Source organism: Pimephales promelas, chromosome 2 (assembly GCF_988280905.1).
Source record: "Pimephales promelas chromosome 2, fPimPro1.hap1.1, whole genome shotgun sequence".
NCBI classification, from domain to species: Eukaryota; Metazoa; Chordata; class Actinopteri; order Cypriniformes; family Leuciscidae; genus Pimephales; species Pimephales promelas.
In genome coordinates this window covers 5,772,681-5,783,710 of record NC_142770.1, presented here as the reverse complement: position 1 = coordinate 5,783,710, position 11,030 = coordinate 5,772,681, and the positions used below count along the sequence as shown (strand labels likewise).

The window sequence follows — 11,030 nt, the reverse complement described above, 5'->3', positions numbered from 1 at the left end:
CATAAGCGAGGATACACAGGTGCATCCTACGCGGAACTGTTATATTGACTAAACGTGACGCACGTGTCAATTCTCCTCCCCCTTCACATCGGTCACAATCATTTTAATTTATACTTTACCTTTGCAGTTTTTATAAACCACACATCTCAGATATTTCAACAGTATAGCCTATCTTTATTATTATTTATTATGAATTTATTAAATAACCAAACTTCAGCATCATAAGGGCAGATCCTTTTAGCGCTGCTGATGACACTGTGGAGAGACGCTCGAGTGATCAAGTATTCCAATGTATATAAAAAAGCTTTTATTCGATTCCTCTGTCCTCCTTTCCTTTCCTCGCTTTCTTCCCTCGCGTCCTACAGGGGGTGGAGCTGAGACGCAAGGAAAGGAAGCAAGGAAAGGAAACGAGGATGCACAAATAAGAAATGAGAAGCACCCATAATTACTTGACATGTTTTATATAAGTGATTTCTTAAGTTATTTACGCCTGTCGGCTGTGTACGGACGTTGTTTTGTTGTTTAGTCTTTTTAGTTCTGCTGGTACCTCTTTCAAAAATTATTATGATGAGGTTGTTTCTGTTTAAAATGATAGTCAAACATTTCTGTAGGAAGTTGTGGCACATTGAGCTTAAAGTGTCAAATGTTTATTCAGTGTGAAACGAGTTCAGAAACTAAAATAGAAGCAGCGTTTCACATGACCACACCAACAAATGTGTGAACTTTCATGTGCTTCATAGACATGCTGACCATATTTTATATGCCATACACCAGGCGCGGAGTTTGCGGGGGGGCAGGGGGAGCGTTGCCCCCCCGGTGGCTGAAACGGGTAATCGCATTTTCTTAAAAAAGCTGTAAAAAAACTACCAACCCCAATCTCTATAAACAGTTATCGCTCACTCGGTCGATTGTGTCATCTAACTCTGAGAGAAGCTTTTCTGCGATAAATGGGCGTCAATTTGAAATGTGCTGGGGACAGAGACGTACTCGAAAGGGCATTTTCACAAGTGCTGGGTACGCATTCATTCTTTTTCTCTCTTTCGAGTAGGTCATGTTTTGAAAGACGATGTTCTGTAGCTTCTGATGTACATAAATAAAAATGAGCACAATGTCCGAGTATAGTGAGTATAAAGTACGCCCTTTATTGCATAAATAAAAATGAGCACAATGTCAGAGTATAGCACTTTTTTCATGTGTTTAGTGAGTATATAAAGTATATACTCCCTTTTTCGTGTATACAGTGATGGTCCAGATCCAGGACTCGGGAGGTTCGAGGTTCTAATCCGCACTCGTAAAGTTTTTTTTTTCCCCTCATCAAAACCAATAGGTAGCCTAATCCCGTGTCTTAAATTTTTTTCAATGATTCATGAAGTATAAATGCGAAATTTAACTAGTTTTTTAATCATTATCATTGCCAGAATGTGTTTTGAAAAAAGGAAAGAAAACTTTAAGGTTGAAGATAATATTTTAACAGTGCAAAAGTGGTCCACATTTTATGATCCTATAACGAAGATGCGACGCGAAGTGGCTGTTAATGCGAAGTTCTAGCTGTTTACAATGACATAAAGGCAATAAAATATCAGTGTAGGCCTATTGTTTTACTGTTTTTTCTTGGGATAAAAATAAATATGTTTATTTAGCATGTTTTTTTTTTTTTTGCCCCCCCTGACTCGAATGTCAAACTCCGCCTATGCCATACACTACAGATATTGTTCCTAAAATAAAACTGGTAAAACTTTAGACGTTGTGTTGAGCAACAAAGCCTACTGGGGAAAAAAACTCAAAACACGCAGCATAGCAAGATCCAATGTTCGTATTTGTAAAATACTATTTATTATGACAACAGTAGCTAATATTTTGGTGGAAACTATGCTAAGGGGTTTGTTACATTACATTGTTGTTTATTCAGCCTACATAGCCTAAATGTTAGTTTTCGCCGACTGTATCACGTGACTATTCAGAGTGTGAAGCGCGTTCACGTACAAAGACACGCTCATGCAGGACTGAAGTTTCTTTATAAACCTCAGATTATCTACTGATATATTTTTCAGATCATACAGTGATTTTATCTCAGGCTTTTGGAGATGATGTTGCACACACTTATTTTGTTCTCTTTGAGTTCGTGTTGTCTGTCTGGTGAGTTATTAATATGGTTTTATTCCAGTGAAAATGCACAGTTAAAATAGTTCGGATTTTCATTAGCTGTTAATAATATTGTGTTTCAGGAGTGTTTGGTTCCACAGATGAAGTGCAGTCAGTGTCAGTGATGGAGGGAGATTCTGTCACTCTAAACTCTGAGCTCACAGACACACAGATCGTTGAAAACATCGTGTGGAGGTTTAACAACAGTCGCATCGCTACAGGGATCAAGAACATTCAATATGATAATGATGAGAGATTCAAAGACAGACTGAAACTGGACCAGACTGGATCTCTGACCATCAGTGATATCAGAACCACAGACTCTGGACTTTATAAACTAAGAACCTTCATCAGTAATGAGGAGTTCATCAGGAAATTCAATGTTACTGTTAATGGTGAGTAGAAAATTACACTGTACTTTAATTGTCTTCTTTATATTCTTGTTATAGCAGGGTGTGTAAAACAGCTTTGGACCAAAGGTTGATAGCAAATAAACATTATCTGGCTAATCTCATCAGACACCAGACTGAACATCTCAACATCACTGAACTCTGTCAGATGTGTTAAAATACATCAATAGCCACAATTAGCATTTCAAGTTTTTACAAAGTTGTCTTTTTTTGTCAATCAAACTGGCACTAATAACTCATGCAACTTGTCATTACAGTTCCAGACTCACATCCTCCATCATATCCTACATCACATCCTCATCCTCCAGTATCAGTATCTCATATAGTGTTGATCTCTTCTGCTGTTGGATCTCTGATGATCGTAGCTGTTATCATGATCTTCTGTATGTGCAGGAAACACAAAGACAAAGGTACTGTAGATGCACACACAGCTTATACATCTGTAAACAATAATGTGGAGCAACAATATTAGAGAAGTTTTGATTGAACATGTCTCTCTCATTACAGTTGAAGCCGAGACTCTCGCTGATGCAAAACTCTACACACACTCTGAACAAATGATGGTGAGAGTCTCTAATAGCTATAGATTTTCCCCCAAAATGTAATGAATAATGCAAAATAACTGTATAACATAAAGCAATATAATCATACCAGTGTTTTAAACACTGCAGATTAAATATTGGCAAATATTTGTGAAATATGCAGAATAATGTAATTCCATTCTAAATAAATAATGCTTCCTGTGCTAAATGTCTGTCTGACTTGTTTGCATCTACATATTTAGTCCTCTATTAGCTCTTGGTCTGAAATCTGATGTTGAACATGTTTTTTTCCCCACAGTCCACTTGTTTTTATTTTTTTTCACTGTAATGAAAGCTGCTGTTGTCTTCTAAAATTTCATAATAAAAGTCCCAAGAATATCAAAAGACAGAGATCATAACACACAAACACAATACCATCATTCAGTGTGAGAAACGCATTCATAACCTGTAATATGATGAATGTGCAGCAGATTTCTACTATATTTTGAGCTCTCATTTTGCATTTGAAACATTTGTTTGTTTTTCTCCTTTGACCTTTTGTGTTTGTGTTTCCTACAGGAATCTGAAATGACGGAGGTGGTTTATACATGTTTAATCATAAATCAATAATCAAACTTTGTGTTTCTTTACAAATCATGTATGGATCATGGTATTGACGTTTGTTTTTTATACTATATTACTCTTTCAAATAAAATAAAATGTATATTTGTTGAATTAAATCATGCTTTTGGATTCTTTTTGACTGATATTGATATTCACATATGACCATCATCACAATAAAATATTTTGGGCCAGATTTATTAAACAGGGCTAATTATCGTGAGATGAGAGACCTCATGGGAAAACTAGATTGCTGGTTAGTGTTAGTGATAGTGAGTAGAAAAATAAAGCCTCACATTGATAAAGCCTCACAAATAACATGCAAGTATTTGAGGCCCCAGACAGCAGTCATTTAGTAATATATTCTTTTTCTTCTTCTTCTTATTTATTTATTTATTTATTTTTACATACACACCAGTGTGGATATTTTTGTTTTTGCATTCCAAATAGGGCCAATATTGACTTCTCCTAGGCTTTAGTTTTTAAATTACAAAGGGCCTACTGATGTTTTGTCATTGTATTTTCAATATTATAGGCTATTATTTGTGCAAAATCTGGTAATATTAAACATACCGTTTGTCTGAAAACAACATATTTTGTCATCCTTGCTGCAAGCTTACAAGAGCGATAACAAGCGATTACAAGAAGTGAAGGGGGGCCCTAAAATATTTTCTTGGGTACAAAGATTAGCTAAAATCTCCTTAAAAAGTCAAAACACTCTAGACATTAGTAGCCTAATGGAGTGTCATTTAAACAAATACGTCACATTATATCTGATGGCTTTTAGATTGGATTAATAGATTACCCATTCAAGGCAAGCAAACATTTGTAAATGGTTTGTATAAAGGTCTTTTTATGCATGTTTGGACTTTTGTTTTCGTTGAATTTACGCCATTTTGACCAGCAGATGTCGCCAGCGTGTGGTGCGAGCGAGTCATTTTGTGAATCAATTTGTTCAAACGTTTCAAAAAGCTTTACCTAACTGTTAGATTGGGTGCTTAGACTGACCACAACGTAATAGAGCATTTTCATAAATACTTATTTTATTATCAAAATCTCTAAAACCAGGTTTAAACATCCATCCATTTCAGGAAAAGCAAAAAAAAAAAAAAAAAAAAAAATCAATTCACATTTATCATAATACAGAAATAATATACACGTTTAAATAAATAAATAAACACTTCATACCTTTAAACCCCTAATTTCATGCTCAGGCCGCTCTGGTCATATGGCTCTGGTTACCGGGGTTCCTGGGAGCGCTCGACACACTGGCGTCAGAGAATGTCTAATGGGCTATATGCACGCATAAGTTCCGCATTTGACGTAAGGATGCTCGTCCATTTCCGGTTGTGTAGATTAAAGCGGAGGAAAACCGGAGAAAATGGGATTATGGCAGAGTCTTCAATATTTACTGTCCTCCCGTCTTTGAAACGAAACGTACATACGTTTAGATGTAATTTTATATATAGTTATGTTTATTTAATATAATTTTAAAAAGAAGCATAAACACAACGAGGGGTGTCTGTTTTATCTGTTTTTGTGACTAACGTTTCATTAGTATAACCATGGAGTATAAAATTCAATATAAATTCTCGCTATTGCATTGGACTCTATGATCGGCGGAAGTTATCGAGCATCCCTAATACTTCACCGGAAATAACGCCGTGCATAGAGCCCATTGAAGAGAATTGGCACTGGCTGGTTACTTCCGGGCTAACGCGTCTCTGTCCATGCGGGGGCGCTCGCGGTCGAGTGCAGAATGAATGGGAGTCAATGGGGTTTCACCTCCAGAAATCTACTTTTCTCAGGATGTAATTTTTTGTCAAGTAATTTGAAAGTTGCATTTAAAAGGGAGGGCTAAGATAATACACTCAGCTGAAAATTACATTTTTAAGTTCACTTATCTGTTCTAAAAATCCATTCAAAACTGTGATGATGTCACACAATAGCAGAACGCTAGCGTGTTCTGGCCAACAACGGCCTAACCTGTAAGAAATCGAAAGGACATAAGTACTCGTTCATTCGACTTTTGGCCTATAATCTATATTGAACTTGCGGAATCAACAATAAAATCTATTTTTATTTAACGACAAGCAGGTGAAAGAGAGACATTTAGCCGTTTAGCCCCATAGACTCCCATTCATTCTGCTCTCGCCCGCGATCACCTCCAGTGGAATTCTAATGGAACTGCAACCAAGATAATACACAACGGGGCTAATAGGAAGTGCCACGGCTCTCCGTTAGACGGGCTCTGCTGGCGTCTTCCCGGCATGAGTTTGGTGCATCACTTAAATTACTCCGTGCTTGTCCCCCTTAAATATGTGCAGTTCCTCCCCCCACCCTGGTTAACCAGAGCTCAATGCCACATAACATTAGACTGATTGGAATATTCCAGCATGTATAGGTTAATTTTTGTTGGAAGAGCTTCACCAAATTTGTGTGGTATTAGAAGTAGATCACCAGATCGAAGGTGTTGAGCAAGTTGAGTTCTGGTACCCTCTGTATCAGTTCCTGGTTTGTTCTTTGCTTAGTTCTTCCCCTCTGGGTCATATTCATCTGATAAATCAGGCAACTGTGAGTTTGTGCAGCTAGTACCAAGACATTCCCCGCAAATGGCATTGCAAGAGAGTCCATGTTTTTTTGCATGTGGATCTCTTTGTGCTGTGGTCTTTCTTGCAACTACAGCGGACTACATAGTATTTCTGGTGGTGCCGCAGGCTGGTCGGTCATTATTGGCATGCATCTCCCATCCAACACATGCCACGCCACGTCTTTTGGGTCCATATGTTCACTTCCCCCTTTCCACTCCATCATTTGGTAAAAGACCCAAGGACTATTTCCTTAGCCAAATAGATGAGATGTAGATTCACAGCCTAAATGGCATGGATAAAGAGATTGTCAAACACCTCGGGACCAAGTAACTCCTTTGTTTGCTTTATGCACAATGTCCGTCTTGTGTTGCTTTCTTTGGCTCTGGTGCCAGAAACAGCTCCAGTGCATTCAGATCAGTATGATGCAACAAGAGTATCAAGTCTGTGTCATCCCCTACTAAGACTGTGTCTTTTGTTCTGGCAGAGACAATGGCAGTTTGGACAATGAGCACATCTGCATCGTGCTTTGCATGGTCTGTGATACACCCAGCCCTCTCAAGTTTATCACTGAGATAAACCATGAACCGTTGTTTGTTTTCCTTAATGTTAAAGAACTGGTCCTTTTTTGTATTGGATGATCATGTCACCAGAGAAGTGTACAAGAGGAGTTACACCTGTTCGACGCACTTGAGTGGCGTCTTTTGTTGTTGGTTCTCCTTTGTAGCCATCAAAGACTATGCCAGTAGCCGTACCATATTTCTGTGTGACATATCACACACACTGTCATAAGTGGACCCTTGTGGCCATGGTAAACAATGTAATGCACCCGCGTCAAGCACATGCTGGGCATCACTGCTGGCTTGTCTTTGCTGCTGCTCAATAGACTCCCAGAGGACATCAGAAAGATTTGTCTTGTTTGCCTGTAGGGGGCAGTAGGATGATTCAAACAAAGCTGGCGGGTGACTGCAGAGTTCATACTTGAACAGTGATGGCAAATCTTCACAGCGGTTTCTCACTGCTATAAGCTGCTGGAATAACAGCTGTGGATCCACTACCACTCATCTCCACTACAAATAGGAAAAACAGGCTAGAGCACCAAAATTGGAAAAAACACAGGAATAATGTTGCCTGGTCTGATGAGTCTCGATTTCTGTTGAGACATTCAGATGGTAGAGTCAGAATTTTGAGTAAACAGAATGAAAACGTGGATCCATCATGCCTTGTTACCACTGTGCAGGCTGGTGGTGGTGGTGTAATGGTGTGGGGATGTTTTCTTGGCACACTTTAGGCCCCATAGTGTCAATTGGGCATTGTTTAAATGCCACGGCCTACCTGAACATTGTTTCCGACCATTTTGATCCCTTTATGGCCACCATGTCCCCATTCTCTGATGACTACTTCCAGCAGGATAATGCACCATGTCACAAAGCTCGAATCATTTCAAATTGGTTTCTTGAATATGACAATGAGGTTGTTATTGTTGTGGGCACATCTGGTCATTTTGGCTCATCCAACTTTGCTCACACCATGAATGTCGTATATGCCTTATACGCAGTGAGAACTACATTGTAAGTGAACACAGTACGAATAAATCAATACATTATAGCTTAGCAGAGAAAATACAAACAACATCCAGGTCAATAAAGACAATATAATAATACCTCGTTGGCCGCTTGTCGTGAAAAGAGATTACTGAGTTCTTGAAAGTCTCTTGAAAGTCCATTTGATCGTCTGCATTAACTTTGAAACAACACATTTTTAAATTTGATGCAGTTTAACAAAGCATCGAGCCATCTGCTCCGCTCGAATCCAAACTAAGCAGTGTGTGTGTCGACTAAACCGTTGTAGCGGCAACACAGACAGAAAACATTAGTTCCGGGACAAACGTAAATACCTATGGTAAATACACAGAATGAGTACACTGTTAACCACGTATTATTTAGTAGCTTATTTTACCCTTTAGTTCTTAAGCATGTATTACATTTTATTTTTACATTAAATTATTTTTTAATGAAATTATAACAGCAATTATGAACGGTGCATCATGAAAACAAGCATTTATGCAACAACACTTACAGTCCCTTTAAAGAGTATTCACAGTAACATTTGAATAATGGCAAGGAAATTCAAATCAAATTGCCAAATTTCTTGTTAGTTTATACACTCTTTAATGTATTCCTTTTTATAATAAATTTAAATTATACAGGGTTAAATAAATATTTTGTTTTATTTGTTTGTTTTTTGTTAACGTTGTTTAATTATACTAGTAAATTCCTTCAAACAAGAATTGTGGGTGTGTCTTTCTTAACTTCACAAACTGACACGACACTTACACACACTCATGCATCTAATAAACCACGACCCTCGACCTACTGTTAGCCTTAGACAGTTTAGATAAACAAGTTCTTGATGAGATCTGTAATTGGTTTGATGCCACACTTTCATAGTTTATTTATGACTAAAAGTGTTTTGTTGTTTAAAACAGTTTGAGAGCTTTACTGAAAATGGTTATCATAATCCTTTTATTCTGCATATGGCATCTTGTTGGTAAGTAGGCTACAAATTGTCTATATTTATTGACAAATGTAATCTAATATGGCTCATTTTTAGGTAAAGATGCAATCTTTGATTTTACTGGGACAGGAGTAGTTTTAATTCTGTTTTTTGATCACTGTTATTATGCATGATTGAAAGTTCTCTACCTGGTTAAACACTTTTTATCCATCATTGAATTATTCATTCTTAAAATTGTATAGTGTATAACACAATGGGCTCTATGCATGGAAGTATTTCCGGTGAAGGTGTAAGGATGCTCGATAACTGATATGAATTCAATTTATATTGAATTTTATACTCCATGGTTATACTAAAGAAACGTTAGTCACAAAAACAGATAAAACAGACATCCCTCGTTGTGTTTATGCATCTTTTTAAAATTATACTAAATAAACATAACTATATATAAAATTGTATCTAAACGTATGTACATTTCATTTCAAAGACGGGAGGACAGTACATTTTGAAGACTCTGCCATAATCCCGTTTTCCTCAATGTTCCTCCGCTTTAATCTCCACAACCGGAAATGGACGAGCATCCTTGCGTCAAAAGCGGAACTTATGCGTGCATATAGCCCATTGAAAGCTAAGTTTATAAGTTAGTCAGTGACTCTCCGAGGCCTCCATGAATTTCAGATTTAACAGCTGAATGTTATTCAGAAGTTCTTCTTGAAATCACACTATCCAGGTTGAGGAGGTTGAATTAAAATGAGAAATAACTTGATTTTTAGTTATTTTTTCAAGTTTTTAAGTTCACCAAAACAAAAGCTGCTGTAATTTTATTTCTTACTATATTCCATTGAGATCCCATTTCCAATGTTTGATTCACTATTGAATCAAATAAGCAGACATATGTAATAAATAAATAAGTAAATAAACAGAAAGTTAAATCAATTGTTTAATTGACTACAGAAAATGACTTCATCTGTGTCTGATGAACTGTTCCTCCTGGTTCTGCAGGAGTGTTTGGTTCCACAGATGAAGTGCAGTCAGTGTCAGTGATGGAGGGAGATTCTGTCACTCTAAACTCTGAACTCACAGACATACAGAGAGATGAAGAGATCCTGTGGATGTTTAACAACAGTCGCATCGCTAGAATGATCATGATCAAACTGAAATATGATAATGATGAGAGATTCAAAGACAGACTGAAACTGGATCAGACTGGATCTCTGACCATCAGTGACATCAGATCCACAGACTCTGGACTTTATAAACTAAGTACTGTTATTGAGAATAAGGAGTTAATCAAGAGATTCAGGGTTACTGTTAATGGTGAGCATTACATGTGTTTTCTTCTATTCTAAATTTACATAATTATTGCCATAACCCACAATGATTTTATTTATTTATTTTACCTTAGTCTAACATTTTTACATTATATTTATCAAACAAAATAATCAAAATCACCAAACATTATCCCTCAAGTCAAAAGCTCCAGGTCATTATATTACTTCCTACACAAGGGGCAAGAGGGACACACATTCAATAGAACTATAATATATATATATATATAAGTGTCATGAGCATCAGTGTATGTCTGATCCGCTCTTACAGGAGGATACACAGATACATTACAGCAGGGGAGTAAGAGCAATTCTGAACCTGGGGGGGACAGTAAATGCTAGGGGGTTTACAGAGCCACCGTGGAAAGCCTTCTTTCAGCATTTATTACTGTATGGTTTGCCTCAGCATCGGCCCAAGCGAAGAGTAGACTGCAGCGCATTGTGCGCAGAGCAAAGAAGCTGACTGGACAGAGGTAGCTGTCAATCAATGACTTGTATGAGGCCAGAGTCAGGAAGAGGGCAGCTAAAATTGCTGCTGATCAGTCTCATCCAGCAAGTGACATTTTTAGGCTGCTTCCTTCAGGTAGAAGGTATAGGGCAATGAGGACGAGGACTTCACGCCATTTAAACAGGTTTTTTTACAAGAGCCATTTCCCTCCTCAATAGGTGGTTTGCAGTCACGTGATTGTGTTGACGTGCGGAATACAGATGGAGGGCAAGGAGTGAAGAGCGCAATGGACGAGATGGAGAAAAGTCCGTACTGTACTACTTTAGACGCTATTACAAGAGAAATATAAACAGAAAATCGAAACATATGTTGGACGTGATCCTTACGTTATGAAGAGGACCGGTTTTCCATCTGCCATCGAGGCTGTAGATATCAGCAACTAACTCGTCTTACAG

At 37.7% G+C, this 11,030-nt stretch overlaps 1 protein-coding gene and 1 long non-coding RNA gene across 2 annotated transcripts; one reads left to right on the top strand and one right to left on the bottom strand.

Moving 5' to 3' along the window:
• Positions 1 to 1,797: 1,797 nt before the first annotated feature.
• On the bottom strand, positions 1,798 to 9,119 carry LOC148995769 (uncharacterized). The gene is made up of 3 exons (XR_016147004.1): positions 7,947 to 9,119; positions 4,883 to 4,979; positions 1,798 to 2,933 (listed from the first exon to the last, which is right to left on the bottom strand). It is a non-coding gene; the product is annotated as an uncharacterized LOC148995769 (long non-coding RNA).
• LOC148995770 (uncharacterized) lies at positions 2,267 to 3,813 on the top strand. The gene is made up of 4 exons (XM_089121671.1): positions 2,267 to 2,537; positions 2,810 to 2,962; positions 3,060 to 3,115; positions 3,653 to 3,813. Exons 1-4 carry the CDS (start codon positions 2,267 to 2,269, stop codon positions 3,701 to 3,703), a joined length of 531 nt encoding a protein of 176 aa, XP_088977797.1. The 3' UTR covers positions 3,704 to 3,813.
• Positions 9,120 to 11,030: the final 1,911 nt, after the last annotated feature.

Excerpts from the sequence above, each read along its gene's own strand:
- LOC148995770 (XM_089121671.1), top strand. The coding sequence starts at position 2,267 with ATGGAGGGAGATTCTGTCACTCTAAACTCTGAGCTCACAGACACACAG. Across the intron at positions 2,538-2,809 it reads ATTCAATGTTACTGTTAATG|TTCCAGACTCACATCCTCCA; the intron begins GTGAGTAGAAAA and ends TTGTCATTACAG. Across the intron at positions 3,116-3,652 it reads CACACTCTGAACAAATGATG|GAATCTGAAATGACGGAGGT; the intron begins GTGAGAGTCTCT and ends TGTTTCCTACAG.